We start from the raw sequence: 23,214 nt of genomic DNA, 5'->3' as shown, positions 1-23,214 counted from the left end.
CTGTCTCGAAAAAACAAAAAACAAAACAAAACAAAAGAATTGTGAACAAAGAATTTAAATATACATGTATTCAAACTCAACATCAGGAAGGATGGATTAATCAACTTGATTCTTAGTTTTTGCTATCACAACAGAAATGCTTAGTGGGATATAGCATCCAAGATTGGTCAGGATGTGGGGAAACAGGCATTTGTCCTGTTTCAGAGAGATCATAGCCTCTGAGGCAGAGAGAGGTAGATCGGTTGGGACGGAATCCATTCCTAACCGATCATGGGCTGTGGGGTTTTGGGCAAGTTGTTTACCACTTCTCTGTTGGCTATGTGCTCCTACTTCTGTAACTAGGCATAACCACCACCAGAATTATTGTGAGGATGAAGGAAAACTATGTAATAAGGCCCCGAGACTTGGTACAGGCTCAATAAAAGCAGGTTTCCTTCCTTCTAGGAAGGACTGACAGTGTAGTTACTTATGCGAGTTTGTCCATCTGAATCACTCTGAGCTCCTTCTCAGCAAGTCCTGGGCCTCATAATCTGAAGCCTTGATAATCTCTGATGAAGGGTCGCTGGCAATAGTAATCATCACAATAATATTTTTTTAAATAAGCTGTTTTCTGTTTTTGTGTGTCTCCAGGCTTCTGGCGAACACTGGTGTCTAATCCAGAATGGCCCCTGTCCAGCTTCCCAGCTGTGGAGGGTAATATGTTATGGCTGCATAAAAACCGAAGAGTATGTGACCCTCATCTGGGGAGGAGACGGGAAAACAAAAGAAGGGGAAACAGGAGCCAGCGATGGTCCTCAGACACACCAGTCATGCTGCTCTGTTTAAGGGCTCTGTCTAAAGGGCTACTAAATGTGCGCATTGTCACAAGTGGAAGGTGACCCGTGACCACCATGTTAAGAACAGAATAAGGTAAGCATAAAGAAAAAAATTGGAGTCCAAGGTACACATGTAGAAGGGGGTTGGTGGAGACTTCACTGCCCCATCCGACGCTGACATATTGTGATAGTCACACAGCTCCTGACACTGCTGCAGCAGCTGTGTTTCCCTTTAGGAGAATCGAAGATTTACATGAAAAGCATTTCTGTTAGTCTTTTTATTGTCTGTTTATTGGGGAATTGAGTCCATTGATGTTAAGAGATATTAAATATAGTGATGGTTGCTTCCTATTATTTTTGATGTTATTTTTATGTTTGTATGGTTATCTTCCTTTGGGTTTGTTGGAAGAAGATTACTTTCTTGCTTTTTCTAGGGTGTAGTTTCCCTCCTTGTGTGGGCATTTTCCATCAATTATCCTTTGTAGGGCTGGATTTGTGGGAAGATATTGTGTAAATTTGGTTTTATCATGGAATATCTTGGTTTCTCCATCTATGGTGATTGAGAGCTTTGCTGGCTATAGTAGTCTGGGCCGGCATTTGTGTTCTCTTAGGGTCTGTATGAGGACTGCCCAGGATTTTCTAGCTTTCATGGGCTCTGGTGAGAAGTCTGGTGTAATTCTGATAAGTCTGCCTTTATAAGTTACTTGCCCCTTTTCCCTGACTGCTTTTAGTATTCTTTCTTTGTTTAGTGCATTTGGTGTTTTGATTATTTTGTGCTGGGAGGACTTTCTGGTCTGGTCCAGTCTGTTTGGAGTTCTGAAGGCTTCTTTTATGTTTATGGGCATCTCTTTCTTTAGGTTAGGGAAGTTTTCTTCTATAATTTTGTTGAAGACATTTACTGATCCTTTAAGTTGGAAATCTTCACTCTCTTCTATACCTATAATCCTTAGGTTTGGTCTATAATTCCTCTTTCAATTCATTTAGTAACTTTTTTATGTTTACCATTTTATCTGCATTATTTTTCATGATAATCTTCTATTTTAACATGTTTTTCTATATAGTTCTTCTATTTTATCAGAAATGTTTTCCATGTAAATCTCTGATTTTATCACAAAATGCTTTTGATTACACCTTAAATTAATTTAGAAAGGTTTTTTATGTCTACCATTTTATCTGTATAATTTCCATGAAATAGTCTATTTTAATGTGTTTTTCTATATATTTCTTGAATTTTATCAGAAATATTTTTCATGTAAATCTTCAATTTTAACTGAAAATGTTTATAATTCCACTTTCAATCAACTTAGAATTATTTTTATCCCTACCATTTTATCTGCATAATTTTCCATGATAATCTTCAATTTTAACTTGTTTTTATATATATTTCTTTAATTTTATCAGAAATATTTTTCATGTAAATCTTCAACTTTATCAGAACATGTTTATAATTCCACTTTCAATCAATTTAGGAATACTTTTATGCCTACCATTATTACATTTATATAAAATTTTCCATGATAATCTTCCATTTTAACACGTTTTTCTATATTTTTCTACAGTTTTATCAGAAATATTTTCCATGTAAATCTTCAATTCTATCATAAAATGTTTCCACCTCCTTTTTCAATTAAAAAAAAAAAAAGAGGCAAAGCCGAAAGATTTTAAAATAAAGTGCTAAGTCAGCCTCAGAGGTGGAATGTGAAGACCACAGCTACCCCTTGGACACCCCCACAGCTACCCCACGGACACCCCCACAGCTACCCCATGGACACCCCACAGCTACCCCATGGACACCCCCACAGCTACCCCATGGACACCCCCACAGCTACCCCACGGACACCCCCACAGCTACCCCATGGACACCCCCACAGCTACCCCACGGACACCCCCACAACTACCACACGGACATCCCCACAGCTACCCCACGGACACCCCCCCACAGCTACCACACGGACACCCCCACAGCTACCCCACGGACACCCCCCCACAGCTACCCCATGGACACCCCCACAGCTACCCCACGGACACCCCCCACAGCTACCCCATGGACACCCCCACAGCTACCCCACGGACACCCCCCACAGCTACCCCACGGACACCCCCACAGCTACCCCATGGACACCCCCACAGCTACCCCATGGACACCCCCACAGCTACCCCACGGACACCCCCACAGCTACCCCATGGACACCCCCACAGCTACCCCACGGACACCCCCACAGCTACCACACGGACACCCCCACAGCTACCCCACAGACACCCCCACAGCTACCCCTCGGATACCCCCACAGCTACCCCACAGACACCCCCACAGCTACCCCACGGACACCCCCACAGCTACCCCTCGGACACCCCCACAGCTACCCCACAGACACCCCCACAGCTACCCCTCGGACACCCCCACAGCTACCCCTCGGACACCCCCACAGCTACCCCACAGACACCCCCACAGCTACCCCTCGGACACCCCCACAGCTACCCCACAGACACCCCCACAGCTACCCCACGGACACCCCCACAGCTACTCCTCGGACACCCCCACAGCTACCCCACGGACACCCCCCTGGCAGGGTTATTAGAGGTACTGCAGAGTTTGTTAAATACACAGATCAGAGGCGCTCTTCCTTGCCCATGGTGAGTTCCTGTAACAAAATATTATGGGCAGGTTTTGTTCTTGGTGCCCTGAAGTCACCAGTATAGCCGGGTTCCAGTAAGGGCTTCAGATTGCAATAACGCCCTTCTTCTCTAGAGAGCTCCCTGAAGGAGTCCGTTTTTTAAAGGGTGCTACTCCCGTTCATGAAGGCTTCTTCCTTAACATCTATCTAATCATGCCTCCGAAGGTTCCCCTTTCTAAGCTCATTATGTTTACACTAAGATGTCTTTCTTTTTAAAAGTTACCTTTATTATTATTTATTTATTTATGTGTATGTGTATAGTCTTCAAATGAGGAGTTCAGAGGGCTATCCGGTCCCCTGGAGCTGGAGTTCGAGGCAGTTGGGAGCTGCCTGATTTGGGTGCTGGGAATTGAACTTGGGTCCTTGGCAAAGGCAGTATGTGTCCTTAACCACTAAACCATCTATCTCACCAGCTCTCCAACTAGGATTTCAACATATAAATTTGGGGCAGCACCCAGCCAGTCCATTGTGTTGGAGCAGACTTTCAGACAAACTCCTGGGTGCAGCTGCAGGTCAGGACTGCTGCTACTGAGAACTGCTATCCTCTGTAATTTCCAGATTGTTGGGGGATTCACCCTGAAGACTGATTAGTTCTCCAGCCAGACTATGCAGACCAATCTTCCCTAACTTTCAAAACATCAAAGTTATTAGCCCAATCTCTCTTGTCCTGAAGACAGAACTAATGATGACAGGGTGCAGACAAGCAGTACTATATGCTGGCTAGACATTAGAAAAATCAAACAGGAAGGAAGGAAGGAAGGAAGGAAGGAAGGAAGGAAGGAAGGAAGGAAGGAAGGAAGGAAGGAAGGAAGGAAGGAAGGAAGGAAGGAAGGAAACCCAGGCTTCAAACTCAAATATTCTTTTATGATGATGATGGTGGTGGTGTTGGTGGTGGTGGTGGTGGTGGTGATGTGTGTGGGTATGGAGTGTGTGTGGTCACGTGGCACTGTACACATGCATGTCATGGTACTAATGTGGAGGTCAGAGATCAACTTTATCCTGTCAATTTTCTCCTGAGATGCTGTCTCAGGGTTTCTACTACCGTGAAGAGACACTGCAACCAACGTAACTCTTATTAAAGAAAGCATTTAATTGGGACTTGCTTACATTTCAGAGGGTTAGCCCATTATCATCATGGCAGGAAGCATGGTGGCCACAGGAAGACAGGGTGCTGAAGAGGTAGCTGAGAGTTCTACATCTGGATCCTGAGGCAATATGCGGGGAGAAAGACAGAGAGGGGGGGGTGGAGAGAGAGGGGGAGAGAGAGAGAGAGAGAGAGAGAGAGAGAGAGAGAGAGAGAGAGAGGAAGAAGGAGGGGGAGGAGGAAAGGGAGCACGTGAGAGCATGAGAGAGAGCCACTGGACTTGGCTTGGGTATTTGAAGCCCCAATGTCCACCCCAGTGACACACTTCCTCCAATAAGGCCACACCTACTCTAACATGGTGTCTTAGTCAGGGTTTCTATTCCTGCACAAAACATCATGACCAAGAAGCAAGTTGGGGAGGAAAGGGTTTATTCAGCTTACACTTCCACACAGGTATTCATCACCAAAAGAAGTCAGGACTAGAACTCAAGCAGGTCAGGAAGCAGGAGCTGATGCAGAGGCCATGGAGGGATGTTTCTTAGTGGTTTGCTTCCTCTGACTTGCTCAGCCTGCTCTCTTATAGAACCCAGGACTACCAGCCCAGAGATGGCACCACCCACAAGGGACCCTCCCCACCTTGATCACTAATTGAGAAAATGCCCCACAGCTGGATCTCATGGAGGCATTTCCTCACCTGAAGTTCCTTTCTCTGTGATAACTCCAGCCTGTGCCAAGTTGACCCACAAAACCAGCCAGTACACATAGCCACACCTCTTAATGCCACTCCCTAAACTCTCAAATATAAGTCTCTGGGGGCCATTTTTATTCAAAGCACCAAGCACCACAGATGCTCTGACCTTGCCTCAGAGAATTCCGTTTAATCATAATGGGATACAGTGCTTGGGCATCCAGTGTTAAGTCTCCAAGGAGACTGTGATAGGACTGATATGCAGCCTCGTTTGAGAACAACTGTTCAAGCCAGGGCAGTGGCTAGGTTCCCCTCCTAATTATCCATCCCAAGAGCACTCTGACACGCTGCTTCTCAAAATGCCTCTGGACTGGCTTTCGTATCACTGAGGAACCTTTTAGGAAAGCAGTTCTCTTCTAGGCGTGGTGGCACACTCCAGCACTTGGGAGGCAGAGGATCTCTCTGTTGGAGGTCAGCCTGGTCTACAGGTCGAGTTCCAGGCAGTATCTGGGTTATAAAGATCTCAGGAGACTCCGGCCTGCCTGTGGATAAGAATAATTTCCATACCTCACACTTGAGTCCTGTTTGCCTCCAAGACGCCAGCCAGTCCAACATTGGGCAACACCAAACCTCCTAGATGAGGTGCCAAATTTCTTAGTGTGGCTGAAATTTCATATAACCTGTGAAGCTTTTTTTGTTGGCAGCAAACTGGCAGAGTCTGCTAGGGCCTGCAGCTGCACCCTGGGTCAACAGAACAGCTGAGGAGAAGGTGGCGACGGCAGGAAGGGTGCCACAGAGAACGAAGGCTGTCCTTACTGTCTGGGGTGTGAGGAGAGCATGAGATGCGGGAGGGAACAGAGCCAGAGCATGTGACAGCAGCAGAGACCAGAGATGACCTGGCACGAGGACATTTTTCTTGGACAAGGATGCATTCAGGTTTGTTGCAAGTGCACATTAAGCTCATTTTCCCATTTACAAGGAAATCCTGTTTGTTGCTTTGGAAACCAAATCTCACTCTATAGTTCAGACTGGCCTCCAGCTTCTAGCAATCTGACTGCTTCAGCCCCCCAAATATTAAGATTGTAGCCATGAGTCATGAGCCTGTCCAGACTGACTGCTTAATAATAATGATGATGATAATAATAATAATATATAATGAGTACTTAATTATAAATGTAATTAATTGGATAAATTTAATTAATTAAATTTAATTAATAATTAAATAATAAATTTAATAATAGTTGTTATTATTATTGCTGTTGTTGTTAGTGTTGGAGATGGTACATTGGACAGTGAGAGGTATTAATGCCTTCCTGGGTTAGCTCGGGGCCCCACCCATATGTAAAGTTCATTCTGTGCTATAACTTTCATCTCAAGTAGTGACAAGACAAGGACACATGAAGCCTCACTCTACTTAGTGCTATAGCAAGTACTTATTTGCATTGGTTGCTTCTACAATTTGGTGATAATATACATTTAAATGTACTCTGTCCGTAAAAGTAACAGGCAGAGATCTGAGTGAAGACAGGATTGGTCAAGGCTGGGTGGCAGTCACTAATGGTGAATGTCTACTACAAATAAGCAAACCAGTGAAGGGGTGTCAAGCAGACAGAATCCTTGGGCCAGAAATAATAATTCTCAGGAAGTTCTGCTGGAAAGCGCTGGCATTAGAAGCATGGCCTTTCATTGCCTTGGGAAGGAGTCGGCCATAGATTTTCCATTTGCCTAGCTTGGAATCATGTAGTTGGTATTTAAGCTCTGGGCCCACACCAAAAATAGGAAACCTATAAAGGCTGGGTTTTATGTTGAGAGCTGATATATATGAAATGAACAATATATGCTGTCATAGAGTGTCATCACTCTCAATTTTTTATGTCATGATGTTGAAAACTGTTTTCCAAAAATGTCAGTAAAATGTCTTCCACGTGAGGTTTTTATATAGTGATTTTGATACTTCTCCTCTTGAGAGTTAGGTCTAATTTATAGGTTAAGTCATGTTTTTCAGCAATTTTTATGTGAAAATTATAACCCACAGCACTTCAGTGTGTGATCTTCTTAGGAGAATAGGATCTTTGTCGTTTGTTTGCCTTTTGAGACAGTGTTTCTCTGTGTAGCCCTGGCTGTCTTGGACCTCACTCTGTAGACCAGGTTGGCTTCAAACTCAGAAATCTGCCCACTTCTGCCTCCCAAGTGCTGGGATTCAAGGAGTGAGTCACCGTGCCTGGCTAGAGAATAAGATGCTAAAGGTCTTTAAGGAGGTAATGTGGTTAAGGTTAATCACTGGATTAGGATGTCCTGATAAGAAGTGGAGGTTTGAGCACAGGCCCAGACAGACAGAGGAAAGATGAAGTTCCAAGAGAAAAAGAGAAAATCACTTATGAACCAAGAACAGAGGCCTGAACAGAAGCTTCCCTCACGCCCAGAGGAGCCAGCACTGCCAGTGCCTGGTCACTGAGCTATCCCAGTTCTGTTGTTTAGCTTCCTAGTCTGTGCTGGTCTTCACGACAGCCCTAACTCTTCTATGGTTCAGGAAGGCTTTGCTGAGGTGAAAGTGACGTGATGAGGTCACACGTTGTTGCACTATCAGTGGTTCCAGCCGCCAGTCAGCATCAACTACTAGAGAAGTGAACCAGGACACCTGCAGATGATTCCTGCTCCCACTGTGGGTAGCTCGCCCTCCAAACCTGCCTAAAAGGTCTAATTTGCATGTTGCAAATTACTAGTACCTAAAGTCATTATTAACAATGAGATAGAAGGAATAGGCGGGAATTCTGGGTCTCTGTAGGCAAGCTAGCAGAGGCAGGGGAGAGAGGAGGATTTCTACCATGCTTCAGAGGGAGAAAAGGTGCCAGCCAGGTGAGATCTCAGGCCGAGTGGCCGTAGGGCCATTTCCCCAGGTGCGCGAGTAGAAATGCAACTAAGCAGAGGGCAGTTTGGTGTTGCTGAAGAAGAAGATAACTGAGAAAATAAAGTTGGGGGCAGATTTAGGGTGCTGAGCTAAGAGAAATAGAAGGGCACACTAGCCATGGGAGGTTAGAAGATGCCAGTAATTGAGTCATAATGCAGATAGTAGACTGACAAGAAGTGGATGCTCTTATAAAGACGCAGGACATAGAACAAATAAAAATTGAACACAGTTTGGGAACACATCAAAACTTATGTGCCAACAGAAGTAAAAGCAAGGGCTGGAGAGATGGCTCAGTGGTTAAGAGCACTGGCTGCTGTTCCAGAGGTCCTGAGTTCAATTCCCAGCAACCTCTTGGTAGTTCACAACTATCCTTAATGGGACTTGATTCTCTCTTCTGGTATGCATGAAGATAGAACATTCATATATAAAATAAATAAATAAATCTTTTTTTTAAAAACTCCAAACTACTTGTACACATTTAAAAAAAAAAGAATAAAGAAAGAAAAAACCCAAAACAACAACAACCAAAAAGTACGACACAGTTATCTTTGACTCTTGCCTGTATCTAACACACCAGGAAGTCTTGTTGCAGGATCTTCATTGTCCAATCACATTAGGGCAGCAGGAGGCCTGTGATGGAACAGGGAAAAGGGAGGCAGAGCTAAGAGTTACAGAGATGGAGAGCCTCTCAGAGGAGGGGAAGCCAAGATGGAGGCAGAAACGAACAGGAAGAAGATCTCAATCCTGCGTGGTTTTAACAGCCACAAGTAGTTATGATTTCACAAGGTTAGAAATATTGGGATAAAGCTTTTATCATTACCAACTGGCTCTGAAATTATTGTATTGGCATCTTGTAAATTGTGATATTATTGTTACATAAATCTGATTGGTTAATTAAGCTTTAAGTGTCTTGATTCTACCGGGTTACTGGGTATTGTGCTATGTAACCGCGAGGTTGGCAGTTCTATTTGGTTACTGGAGTGTTATCAGTTACAGGAGATTGTGACAGAGAGGGAACTAGTGGCTCATGGGACAAGTGAGCAGACTTGGTGGCGGAGGCAGGAGCATGAGTGTGATCCAACCCCTCAGAGAAATGGCGGGTTTGTTTATTAATATTCCCCACAACGAAACCTCGCAAACCCTTTTAAACACTTTATTTATTATTATATGTAAGTACACTGTAGCTGTCTTCAGACACCCCAGAAGAGAGCATCAGATCTCATTACAGATGGTTGTGAGACACCATGTAGTTGTTGGGATTTGAACTCAGGACCTTCAGAAGAGCAGTCAGTGCTCTTAACCGCTGAGCCATCTCTCTAGCCCAAAATCTCACAAGCTATCTTCAGATTCTGTCTAAAATTCAACCATTTTTCATCTCCTTTCATCCAGGACCAACCCAGGTGTCACCATCACGACTATCATTCAGGCCTTCCTCATCTCCCACCTTTCAGTATGAATAGGTTCAGTAAAGCACCCAGGAGGGTCCTTCACATAACTTAGGGACTTAAGCTCAGCGAGATCAGTCCGTTTCATTAGGAGTGAAAGTTAAAGCGCTGAGAAAACCTACACGACCTCCAATCCGTCCCTGTCTCTCAGTCCTCAGCTCCTACAGTCCTGTAAAATCCCTTCCTCCGCCTCTACTCTTGTCCACTGTACTATGGCTTGCTGCCATTTTTGGATATAACAAGCGTACTCCTGCCTTAAGCACTAGTTGTTATTTCTGCCTAGACTTCGTCTTTCCTGATATATATATATAATTTCTGCTTTTTAAAGCTGGAACCTGGCTGCCCTTCCCCTACCCTTACACCTTTACTTCCTTGTCTATCTCCATCACAGCTATTATCTTTTAACAGATTGTATGAATTGATCATTCATCTATTCATTTATATGTCATATGTTTATTTCTTCTGGTGCCCTAACAAAGCTCCCATTTTTCTCTTCTGATACATCCCAAGTATCTGGAACTTGCCTCAACATACACAATGCTTCTGAGTGTGTGAGAAGAAAGGCCCTTCCTCTAGCAAGTGTGAAGCCCTTTAACTCTGCACCATGGTATCAACACAGATCCATTTCTCACACTAGCACAGTAAAATTTGAAAATGTTACATGTATTGGTTCCCCTCTGGATCAGTCACAATAGCACATATCGACAAGCCCATCAGCCCCAAAGGCTGTGGCAGTCAAATTACTTCATACTTCCTGTTCAGGCCTTTCCGTGGATTGAATAGCACAATAGCACAGTTCTTAGCATTATTCTGACACGTAGGAATGTATCCTATCCTATCCTATCCTATCCTATCCTATCCTGTTCTTTCTCTTTCTATTTCCCCCATCCCATTCTGCTCTGTTCTCTTTCAATATTGGCCAAACCCAATACATTGATTTCATGAGCTGGAATTCTGTCTCTGACCATTTGAAGTACCTTCAAACTCAATCTATCTGTGGCTTTATCTATTATGATATTTACCCATTATTTCCAATATTTTGCTCCTTAAAAAATTAGTACAATTAACCTTCAAGCCTCCAGATGCTAATCATTCTGGTTGTTTATGCGAGACTTCCAGAACAAATGTTTTCAAGGAAATCCTAAGATTCAAGTTCTTCATTGCCAATTTGGTTTTTTTTTTTTTTTTTTTTTTTTTTTTTTTTTTTTTTAAGGTTAGAATGTTTGTACCCATGTCTACCCATACAGGCAATAGGGAGCTGAATTCCCCCATCACACTCTCTTCCTTGTGTAAAGTTCTACTTACTAGATTCTCCATTTTTCTTATTTTTCATGACTCTAATGGTAGTTCATCTGTTATTTGTATTAACTTTTCTATAAATTTTCTGTAAATTCTGCATCTTTTTTCCAGCTCTTTTCTGCTCTGGAAGAGAGCCAGCCAGGGAGTTCCCACATATTTTTAGTGGATAATGTCTATGATATTCTTTTCTGAGGAGAGTTTGTTCGTGTTTGTGCTTAAAGGTTCATGTTTGCAACCAACAACATAATATCAAGTGAGCTGCGGTCTCCGTGAGGCTGAAAGATGGGATGAGGCATGTGAATACATTTAATACATGCTGTTATCTGTCTGTCTGTCTGTCTGTCTGTCTGTCTATGTATCATATCTCTATAAGATCTAGCAATTTATCATCTGTATCTACTATCAATCTATCTATTCATCTATCAATCTATCCATCTATCATCTATTTATCTATCAATCATCTGTCTATAATTTAATTTCATGAAAGTCTTTCTCATGGCCTCGTAAGCATCCCTTTCATTTTCATCACGTCTTATAGACAAATGAAATCCCTAAATCACTTTAAAGAGCCATATCTTTCCCAACTAGAGAGATTTCTCTTCAGCCTCTGGTTGAACTATACATGGAAAATAAATAAACTCACTCTTTGTAGACATAGCACAGGCCAAGCATTCTAAATCCAGAAACACAAAGTCTGAAATGCCCAAACATTTGAGCCAGGGTGGACCACACTTTTGCCGCAACAAATGGAAAATTCCACACCTGACCTCTTGTGGCGTATCACAGTCAAAATACAAGCAAACTCAAAATACTGTGTAAGTCTACCTTGCAGCTGCAGAGGTGTATGTGTAACACAGATGGGTGTTGTATTTAAGCTTGGTTCCTAGCCCCAAGATATTTTATTCACCTTTTGCAAACATCCCAAAACGTGAAAAAATAGAAATCTGAAAAACTCCTGGTCCTAAGGATTTTAAAATAGAGTTACTCAACTTGCAGTCTTAAAAAATGTATTTATTGGTACTGGAGAGATGGCTTAGTAGTTAAGAGCACTGGATGCTCTTCCAGAGGTCCTGAGTTCAATTCCCAGCAACCACATGGCAGCTCACAGTTGTCTGTAACTCCAGTCCTAGGGGATCTGACACCCTCACACAGGCATACACATAGGCACACCAACACACATAAAACAAGTAAATAAATCTTTAAAAAAAACCTTCTTTGTTATTATAAGTATGTGTGCTCACATGTACAGGGGCCCTGAGGTCAGAGGACAACTATATGGAGTCAGCCTGTAATCTAATTTCTCAATTCTCTTTATGTTAGAACTAAATGTGCTCAATCTGTGTCCAGGAAATTGACATATTAAGTAATGCGAGGAGATAGCATCTGACCATGAAACTGAGGCTGTGTATTCTGGAAGGGCTTTTCTTAAAGGAAGCCCTCTGCATGAAGAATCTTCTGTGGAATGGATACAGGCTTTGCAGTTGAACTCATGATGCAAATTACATGTGATCGTCAGTGAGATGGCTCTGTGGACACTGGCACGTACCCCACGACTGAAGCTCTTCCCCCAGGGCCACAAGGAAAGAACTGACTTCTGAAAGTTGTCCTCTGACCTCTACGTGCATGCCATGAGATTGTGTCCCCATCCGAGCCTACCCCAGATACATACACAAAATAAATAAAAATGCAATAAAAACTATTTTTAAAAATAAGGAAAGAACTAGCTTTTGGACTTCTGACTCTGGGGCGCCAAATGTAAATGAGTGTGAGCCACCAAGCATCCCTGTGTGGTGTGGTGGATGAGGAGGGAAAGCTAGTCCAACTTAACTGTGGTAGTGAAAAATTCCTGAATCGGTGTGAATACATTTTACTGTTATAAAACCCAGATTTAGACCTTTGCTGACATCCTGAATTCTTGAGGATTTCTGAGTCCAGCTCAGGCTGCGGCGGAATGCTTGTTTTAAGGAGCTCTTATGCAAGCAAGATCTAGCCGGTGAGACCTGGTGGCCTCTCAGCAGTTCTCCAGCCCACTGAAGGGTCTGCCATTAGAGCCCAGCTCAGCTGGGCGGTGGTGTCGCACGCCTGTAATCCCAGCACTCTGGGAGGCAGAGGCAGGTGGATTTCTGAGTTCGAGGCCAGCCTGGTCTACAGAGTGAGTTCCAGGACAGCTAGGGTTATACAGAGAAACCCTGTCTAGAAAAAACCAAAAATCCAAAAAACCAAACCAACCAAACAAACAAATAAAAACAAACCAAACCAAACAAAGAACCCAGCTCAGTGCATTATATCCACAGAAATTTCTAGGTTAAAACACACCCACTCATGGGAGAGACTGTTTCCCCCCCCCCCTCCCCCCCGAACTTGGCCATGCCTTGAACTTACTGTCAGATCCTATGCAGCCCTGAAGAAGCAGTTCGGGGTGGCTCTGGCCCATCCCCCACACTGCTGGTCTGAGAGCTGGCGGCCTGAGACCACTCAGCCATCACAGGGAGGTGGCCATGGGTTGGAATTAGTTTAGTGTTAAGTGTGCTATTACACCTCGGAGGAGGATGGAGGCCTCAGATAGCCAGGGGACAAAGTTAGGGTCATCTGGTCCCCTGAGGAACAGAGCGGGCAGGCATAACAGTGTAAAATGGGATAGGGCCATGCTCACAGATTTGCTGGAAAAGAATCTGGAGGACTCTTAAACTTATCTTTCGCTGAAGACGACGTGAAGAGTGTTAAGTCTCCTGGGTCTCGAAACTGTGAGTAAGTTGAATTTTCAAACCCACAGAGGCGAGTATTCATTCCATTAGTATATAAAACAGAAGCCAGCGCTGCTCACTGTTGGCACAGAAGGGTTCCTCTGAGAATTTCAGGAATGAGAAGGAGGTGGAGCATTGAATATGCCCCAAAGTCCATTGGATGTCTGCCCGGCATGCAGAGTGTTACCGGGAGCAGAGCGGAGGTTAGAAAGAAGCATGGACAGAGGGAGGAGCTGAATCCAGCATCCGTCAGCAGATGAAGGAGTGGACAGGATATGTGCACAGTGGAATATCTCTCAGCGGCAGAACCTCCTATCTATGAAACCTCATGCGATGAAATTCAAAGACAGTATGCTGAATGAATTAAGTCAGACACAAAGGGCGGGGAAACCACAGCAAAAAGTAATGCAGAAGCCCCCGGGCTTGCTTGTCTGGTTGCTTGTAGTACCCAGGACCACCAGCTTCGTTAGGGCGCCACTCACAGTGAGCTGGACCTCCCCCCCCCGCCCCGCCCCCGCCCTCACTCACAATCAATGAAGACATGTGGCACAGGCTCTATCTGGTAGGGACAATTTCTGAGAGGTTCTCTCTTCCAAAATGTCTCTAGCTTGCAACAAACTGACGTCAAACTAGCCGGCACATTTAAATTCGCGCCTTCTCAATTGACATACCCAAGTTTCTCCTCAAAGAAATCCTCTGGGCCTGTGACAAAGGCAAAGAGAGTTGAAACAGAGCCTTCTTCCCAAAGCTGCTTCCAAATCCTGTGACCTCGGCTCTGGGGATCAAGTCACTGACCCAAACAGCCTGTGAGAACAAAACTGATAAACTCAAAGCCCGTTGTGCGATGCGACCGGGGCGCAGTCCCTGTCTCTCAGAGAAGAGAGACTACTAGATCTGGGGCCTTACCAGACACGTTCTGCTCCGGGAGTTTCTAGTCACCATGGAGGCACCAGGTGCCCAAGCCAACCCGAGGGACAGCAGGGCTCCACACTGCCGCCAGGGGGCAGTTCTGCCGAGCTCCTACATTGCAAGGACAACCACCAACTGCTTTCTCGGTACGTGTTTGCCGGTCAAGGGGTGGAGGATGGGGGTGGGGGTCGCTCTTGATTCCAAGTGGCTGTCTTGCCTACCTCTGGGAAAGATTTCTGGCCCCCGTACTAGCTTGAGGGGATGGGATGGGATGGGATGGGATAGAGATTTTCCATCCCTGGAGAAAAGTGATGGAGTCGGGAAATTCTAGGGACCAGGAAGGCGGAAAGAGAATGAGAAAGGCACGAACTAGATTTCCAGGCTGGGAAATTTCTGCACTGAACAGCCAAGGGGCTCCGGGTAATAGGAACCTTAGCTAAAGCAAACAAAACGGGTGGCGTGTCCAAAGCGGGCTTTAATGAAGCTCACCCAAATCTCTGTTAACATGTTCCGATCCCAGTGTGTTGAGGCGGTCTGTCAAATCCGGCAAATCCCCACATTTCCCCTAGTGACTTTAAGTAATTTACCATGTTTTCCCAAACACTTCCAGGAAAGAGCCCTTTAACCCTTTGGGGACGATATTGCAAACGGAAGGTAAGCTCTCTTTTCCCAGACCCTTCTAGGACGGACAAGTTGAAGACACTGCAAATCTTGAGTAGAGAGACAGCTGTAATTTATCCTCTAACGTTACTAATAGCCTGCGAACAATTCTTCCTGTATTCTATCTTCAAATGCGTTAGTATGCAGCAGCCCTCAGCACTGGCGAAATCCATGGTGTTTATTTAGATAGCGGGTGAGCACTTATAAAACTTAAACTTTCGATGTTAAAGTGGACTCCTTGGTAAGGACGCCTGTCTGCATCAACAAAGCACTCGCTGCCTGATTAATGTTGGCGCAGGTTAATCGGAGCCCATTACACTAATTAGATGGTCCAGTCATACATCAAACGAGAAGCTATGAAAAACAACGCGTTCAGAACGCAAGGTATTCTCATAGATCTTTCAAAGATCTCTGGTAGACTTTACGGACCATTTACAAGTGGAACTGGTGGTTACCCATTGGAGGGACCGAAACTTGATTTAAAAGGAAGTCCTAGATGGGGCAGCAGCTTATTTTTGTGACCCTGTGATGAATACCAGTTGGAACAAGTCGCTTCAGGGAATAAGAAACACTTGGTTGACACAATGACATACACGAGCATTTGAGATTGGTCCTAGAGAAAAAGTCATTGAATTTTTGTTCAGTTCTTGGCAAATGGCAATTTTAACCAGAAAGTTAAACTTGTAAGGCAAAGTTCCCTATTTAAAATAGAAGCATCTCAGGAAATGCAAACATCCAGAAAGTTAGGCTAGCAGAATGGAATTCAGGTTACACAATTATTCAGGTATCCCGCCAGTCATACATTTAGCTGGTGGTAAACAGAGGCATCCTTAAAACAGAATACTATTTGAATTATCCCTGCTAGCTTGCCACTTGGGAAAAAAAAATGAATCGAGTGGAGTTGCATCCTATATTTAAATTTTTAAAATCGTTTCTTTTTCTGTAAAGAGTATAAGAAGCATTTAATATTTTCCAAAAATAGTTGGTCTCAAAGTTCATCTTTGCTACTACTGTCCTTTCTACTACCTTCTGTAACAGCACTGTGTGTAAGTTATAAGAGTCTCAGTGTTTAGAGAGTATGTGAAATGCTCATTAGAACATATCTTTTAGTGAAAAATTATAGCGCTCCTTTTCCTAACATCCTAACATTTTTTTTGAGTTGCCACTATGTAATTTCTGTGTGAGTGTGTTTGGGTTTTCACTACAATTTTCTATTTCTTTTCCTCATTCAACCACTACTTGCTCTATTCCCATGGAATTTGTGAGATGCTCTCATTAGAGTGGCTTAGTTTAGCTGTCAAGTCTCTAGGGCATTCAATTGCAGATAAATGACCAAAACGCCAGCCTAAACGCATTTTTATTAACAGATGGCGGAAAACAAACGTCTTTGGAGAAGAACCGAAGGGAAAGGGTTAAAGGGTCAATAAACAATTATTACCGTGCTCAAAATGGGAGATTTCTCATCAGATTCCACAGGCAGAGACTGGCCCAATCCAGGGGACCTGGGACACCCCACCAGACTCCCTTGTTCAATATTCCAGGGACCACCTCACACACAGAGCAGTTGTCCCCCAGTGGGATGGCTCCTACAGGCCATCGAGTTATTCAATCGAAGCGTCCCCAGAACACTTCTGAGTTTAGGACTGAAGGGCTAATTCGGGAGAATCTGGCTAGGGGTTTGAACTCCTGTGGCCCTCGGGTCCGGCTCGCGGCTCACTAGGGTGGGATTCAGGATATCCAATACCTTGACAAGAAATAGTGGGCTCCAGTCTCCAACTCTTGCTGCTGCCCCTCCTGCGGGTGAACTTTCTCTCCTTGCACGCCGATTCCCTCGCCTTTCTTTTCCTTCCCTGGGCCGCGCTCTGACGTTGCACACCATGTGACAGGCCCCCTTCTGCTATAAGCCCAGACAAGGTCCGCCCTCTTCTGGACTCAGCCCTGGTCTTGCCGAGCTCTGTTTCTATATTCTCACTCGTCCCGTGCCCTTCTGGGCGCCCGACACCGACTGGCCCACCAGGGTCCAGCCACCGCGTCCTGGACTAACCCGGCTAGAGGGACCGCAGTGGAAAAGGTCAAGTCTAGCGTTCTCTCCCCTCGGTGCACGCGGAGCCGGGGAGCACAGATACCGCGCGCAGCCCGGCTCTCCAAGTAGCGGCGCCGAGCAGCCCCAGCCACCTCCTGCAGCCGCGCGTCGCAGCGTGGCGTCCCCGCTCCGCGTCCGGCGCTCCGGGGTCGGCCTGGGGAGGCCAGGGAGCCGGGAGCCCGGTGCCCCTATGTGCCGCCCCGCCACCGCGCCGCCCCAGCTATGACCCTGAGCACGGAGATGTCCGATGCCTCTGGCCTCGCCGAGGAGACAGACATCGACGTGGTGGGGGAGGGCGAGGACGAGGAGGAGGAGGACGATGACGACGAGGGCGGCGGCGGCGGCGGCCGGTCCCGGTTGCCTGGCTCGGCCCAGCGGCGGCGGCGCTCTTACGCCGGGGAGGACGAACTCGAGGACCTGGAGGAGGAGGACGACGACGATGACCTGCTGCTGGCCTCGCGGCCCGCCGCGTCCCCCGCGCCTCCGGGTCCTGCGCCCGCCCCGGGGACCGGATCCGGCGGCTGCAGCGGCGCCGGAGCGGGAGGTGGCGCGGGAGGTGGCGCGGGCACGGGCACGGGCACGGGCGGGGGCGCCAAGAACCCGCTGGTGAAGCCGCCCTACTCGTACATCGCGCTCATCACCATGGCCATCCTGCAGAGCCCTAAGAAGCGCCTGACGCTCAGCGAGATCTGCGAGTTCATCAGCGGCCGCTTCCCTTACTACCGGGAGAAGTTCCCCGCCTGGCAGAACAGCATCCGTCACAACCTGTCGCTCAACGACTGCTTCGTCAAGATCCCGCGCGAGCCAGGCAACCCGGGCAAGGGCAACTACTGGACACTCGACCCGGAGTCTGCAGACATGTTCGACAACGGCAGCTTCCTGCGGCGCCGCAAGCGCTTCAAGCGCCAGCCGCTGCTCGCTCCCCACGCGGCGGCCGAGGCGCTGTTGCTGCGCGGTGCGGGGCCGGCGGCGGGCGCGGGGGACCCGGGCGCCGCGCTCTTCCCGCCGCCGCCTCCGCCGCCCGCCTGCGGCTACGGAGCCTACGGCTGCGCCTACGGCCTGCAGCTGCCGCCCTGCGCGCCGCCCTCCGCGCTCTTCGCCGCCGCCGCAGCCGCCGCCGCCGCCGCCTTCCATCCGCACTCGCCCCCGCCACCGCCCCCGCCGCCGCCGCCGCCGCCCCCCGGTGCGGCCGCCGAGCTGGCGCGGACTGCCTTCGGCTACCGGCCGCACGCGCTGGCCGCCGCCCTGCCCGGCCCGTTGCAGGCGGCCGCAGTCAAGGCGGGAGGCCCTGGCGCCGCAGCGCTCGCACGCTCGCCCTTCTCCATCGAGAGCCTCATCGGGCGCACTCGGGGTCCCGCGGCCCCCGGTGCGCACGCCTCGCCCGGGGCCGCCAGCGGGACCGTCCCGGGAGCCGGGGGCGGAGGCTGCGCGGTGCAGGCGGCTGCGGCTCCGGCAGTCGCGCTCACTCGCTCGCTTGTGGTCGCCGCCGCGGCCGCCGCCTCCTCCGTGTCGTCGTCCGCCGCTCTGGGGACTCTGCACCAAGGGACTGCGCTGTCCAGTGTGGAGAACTTTACTGCTAGGATTTCCAATTGTTAGAAACGCCGTTAGCGCGCGGGAGAGAGCGAAGGTAGGACCCCCGGCTCCTTTCTCCGGATGGGGGGTTGGTTTTGTTCGCCCCTCCAGGCCCTCGGCGATCTCGCGTCCCCATTTTCGCCCGCTTCGGATTCTTGGACCAGACCATGTTGGGCGACAGCTGGGGCGCCGCGCAGTTTGGCTCAGAGGGTCAATCTATTTATGCAAAATCGCCCTATGCTGCAACCCTGACTTGGGGTGGGAAGGTGGGGAGTCGCCTTGTCTTGGCACTAGGAATTTCCTTGACTTTTGACAAATTGAGAAAAACCAAGCAAAATCATCAAAACTAAACCTTTTTGAAGTGTAGAGATTCTCAGGTCCAGGCGTTTAAAAACAAACAAACAAAAAGTAATGTTTAAATGCAGCTTATACAAAACCAGTAAAGGTTTCCAAGAAATGCCTTTATTTGTTCACACTTGTTTGGTATACTTTTTCATGGAAAGGAAAAAAGAAGATTAACATGTTTACACAAGAAACAAGTCGAAACTTATCATTTCCTATTTTTAACCTGTGTTTTGTATCATAATGGACATGCGGAATTTTTATTTTGTACTTACTACGTATTCTTTGCAAGGAGTATTGTAAATTTTACTGGCAATTATTATTGTACTATTCTAATGTAAGATTTTTACACTTTTTTCAGAAATAAAATGCTTAATTTTCAAAGAAAAGCCACCTAAGTAATTGGCCGAATTGTCCCTTTCTTAGTTTCTTTTCTGTTAAGAAGAAGAAAAAGGGTTTTATAGATGAGCCTGAATTCAGTACGGGATCTACTTAAACAGTACTTTCAAAGAAAGCCTAACAAAACCAGGAGACCACGCTGCCATAGTTCTTCATTTAAACTTTCTAAATCAGAACCATTCGCTGCTCAGAACTTGTTTTTTTAGTGACGGGCAAATGAAAGCTGTTACTTTGCTAGATAATTCTAAGTCCAAGCTTTGTCCATCTTTAAGATCAGGAAGACATTTTAAAAGTTGAAGTTTTAGTCACCCTAATGTAATTTAGCAGGAGTGTTCGGTTTTATTTTGGAAATTCTTGAGCTAATTTCTGCTCACTTTTCAGAAAAAAAAAAAAAGGACTCTCAAACACTCTGCTAAACTCAGGCAGGGCTGGTCTCTAATTTACAATTTTAACAGCAAAAAGAGATGAGGAGATTATCTGTTTAAAGGTGCTAAAGGTCCTGGATAAGCAAATATTTACATTTATAACATGAATTGTATGCGAAAGTTCTGGGATTTAAGGTAAAATGAGTCCAGGAATTACACAAGTGAGTTCTGAGTGCAAAGGCAAATTGACTGGGATTTTGGCTTAAATGGATAACCGAAGGGCAAGAGAATTTGTCAACTTTAGCAGAGTGTGTGGTTCAAAGATTTAAAGATGAAACTACCTGGGTGTTTACAGAACTAAATAAACAATTTGGGCGATTTGGGGTGGCCCTTTTCGAATTTTTAGGCTTTCATTGCTGATTACATTTAACTTATAGTTCCTTACGGAAGCTGAGGCTAATCTTGGTTAAGTGCAGATGGTACTGTGATCCCTGCTTGTGGCGGATGCATATGTAACAACACATAATTTAAATGCTTTGGGTCAGCAGGTTGCAGTAGAGATCTGTTTACTTGGTTTCTTTAAAGTGTGGTAAGTGTACAAACTACTAGTATCTGAAGACTCACAGACTGAACCTATTCAGTTCATGACGTCTTCATTATGGGCCAGTACTGTGCAGGGCTGACCACATTTGATGCCTGGTCTCTTCTGAAGAAGAAAAAGACTCAAAACCTCAAGATGAAATTTTGTTTGTTTGCTTTCCCCCCTAAGAGATGTGTAGAGGAAGGTAAACTCGAGGTTAGAGTAAAGATATTTACACCTGAAACGTACCACTAAATATATAGCAAGTTGTGGACGAACATCTTATATTCAAAAGCTTCTTGTACTATCTAATATAGATTTAAAGGAAAGCAGACCCCGGGCCTCAGACCATCTGTATCCCAGGAGCCCTTTTGCAGAGGTGTTCGCAGGCGGGCTCCAAAGGCAAACCATACAGAGGCAAGGCATGCGCATAGGTAGACTCAGAACGGACTTTTAGATTTGAAAGTTATTGCGAAGAAAGTCAAGAACAAAACCGTGTGATTCTTTTTTTTTTTTTTTCCCCCCCAGGATGAGTGTATAGATGCCCTGAAAGCAGGGAATCACAGCTATGCCTTTTCTTAAGATCTTAATAAAGTGCAAAGAGGAGCTCTATTCCGGGCTCCCCAGGCTTTCATTACACGAGGCTCAGGGTGGCCCGGTACTGGCTCTGGGCGTGGGGGGGGGGGTGTCCCCTGTGCTTGGCTCCCGCATCATCCTCGCAGGCAGCAGAGCACAAACCTGCTTTTGATCAGGCTGGGTGCAGTGAGCTTGTTTAGTCTGTAGCATCCCATCAGGTTCAGCCTTCTGAGATTTGGGTGTTTGTGGTGGCCTTTACTCAGCAAACCTGCTTGGCGGGCTGGTGCTTGGGGGTAGTAAGAGGCCCTAAAGTATGGGCCCAGAGTGGTAAGGGCGTTGGGTGTGGGCCGAGGAGTGGACCGTGGGCCTTGGGCGGGTGAGCCCAAGTGTGGGGCACGCCTGGCCAGGCTGTGCTGACAAGCAGGTGTTGGAACAAAGGCAGCGGGTCTACCCAGGCCTTTGAAGGGCAAGGATGTCTCCTCCTGGGGCTCCTCATTCGCATGCAAATCCAGTGCTGGTTCTCTCCCCCTACCCCTTTTCTTTGAAGGCAAACAGAAGGATGTTTGTGTGTTTGTAGGCAAGAAGGCTGCTCGAACAAGCCTTCCTCAATAGCCTGGGTCTCGAAAAATAAACCAGTTGGACAAACATTGGCCACCAGCTCTCCTCCTCCTGACTACAAAGTGTGGATTTGCTACAACTCATTAACCCGACGCCTTTCTCTCCTCTCCTTGTTTCTTTACTCATCAAACGCCCCCGTAGAGCTTGGAGACAAATGACCGAAGCGCTGTCGGGAGGGAATTGCAGTTAATGGGGAGAGGGATATATTGGGGCTAATGGTTCAGGCAGCTCCCGAGGAAGGACCACACAAAAAGGAGCCTCCCCATTCAAGGCTCTGTTGTGCTGCGGGGATTTAATCTGCAGCTAGATTTAGCCAAATGTTATCTATTGCGGGGGTAATGAAGCCCTTATGGGCTGAATCGCTCCTTGTACCACACATGGTGTCATGACCTCAGATTGCTTCGTGGTTGATTTCTTTCTCTATCGGGTAATTATTTTATGTCTTTAAAAACACACACACACACACACACACTAGTGCTTCTGCTGGACAACGGGCTCCTTTCCATTCCCACCCACACATTTATTAAGAGGCACTTCCTTTCCTATTAAAGAAAAAGAAAAAGAAAGAAACATGTAACCGAGGAAGTGAGGGGGAAGCTGTGGGGGCGCTTTGCCCCATCTTTTACTTGCTGAGCAATCTTTATGTGCACCCATCTAAGCTCCTCTGCCCCCCCCCCCCAGCAACGCTCTTTGCCCAAACTTTGCCGATGGATCTGCGGGTGAATTCTGGACACGCACATCCTTCAAGCTCTTGCAGTGAGCATCCTTCTCTTGCAGTGAGCACGCATCTCAGGGAAAAGGCTTCTGCCACTTGAACAATTTTCTTTTTCATAAACCCACATGTCTTCCTGTAGCTTGACTAATGTGTGTGTGTGTGTGTGTATGTGTGCGTGTGCGTGTGAGTGCGTGTGTGCGCGTGCGCGTTTGTGTGTGTGTGTGTGTGTGTGTGTGTGTAGTGCTCATTCTGATGGAAGGTGATTATTTTGATGGAATACCAGACCCTGTAGTTTGTTAAAGGCTGGCCGAGGCCACTGGTTGAGGCGGTGCCTGTTTCCTTTTTCTCTTTCTGGCCATAGAAGCTCTGCTTTCCTTGCATGAAGGAAGACCAAACTGGGAGCTGCTAAAGGTGTTTTTAAACCTGCTGCTGACGGGGAGGGATCTGACCCTACTATGCACAGCTAAGACTCAAGGACCCTACTGCCCACAGCTGAGACTTAAAATCAAGGACTCCGGGCTACACTCTTTAAAGTATGTGCTAACCAGACATTCTATTTGCACCTGCTTTTATTACTGACAGAGCAAAGTCACGTGGGAGGCTACTTAAACGGTGTTATCAGGATCAAATTCAACCCAAACCAAATCTTCCCAGGGAACCGCACTGGTCTCATCTGGCTTTGTCAGAGAACTTCGGTGTGCATTTAATTGGAATACCAAGACACCCCCCCCCATATC

At 46.6% G+C, this 23,214-nt stretch overlaps 1 protein-coding gene across 1 annotated transcript; it reads left to right on the top strand.

The window, feature by feature from the left end:
• The first annotated feature begins 17,532 nt into the window (after window positions 1-17,532).
• Window positions 17,533-18,906, top strand: Foxd1 (forkhead box D1). Its single transcript, XM_052160062.1, has one exon. It carries the CDS (start codon window positions 17,533-17,535, stop codon window positions 18,904-18,906), a length of 1,374 nt encoding a protein of 457 aa, XP_052016022.1.
• Window positions 18,907-23,214: the final 4,308 nt, after the last annotated feature.

The sequence above is a fragment of the Apodemus sylvaticus genome, chromosome 16 (assembly GCF_947179515.1).
Source record: "Apodemus sylvaticus chromosome 16, mApoSyl1.1, whole genome shotgun sequence".
NCBI lineage: Eukaryota > Metazoa > Chordata > Mammalia > Rodentia > Muridae > Apodemus > Apodemus sylvaticus.
This window is presented reverse-complemented; position numbering and strand designations above follow the sequence as displayed.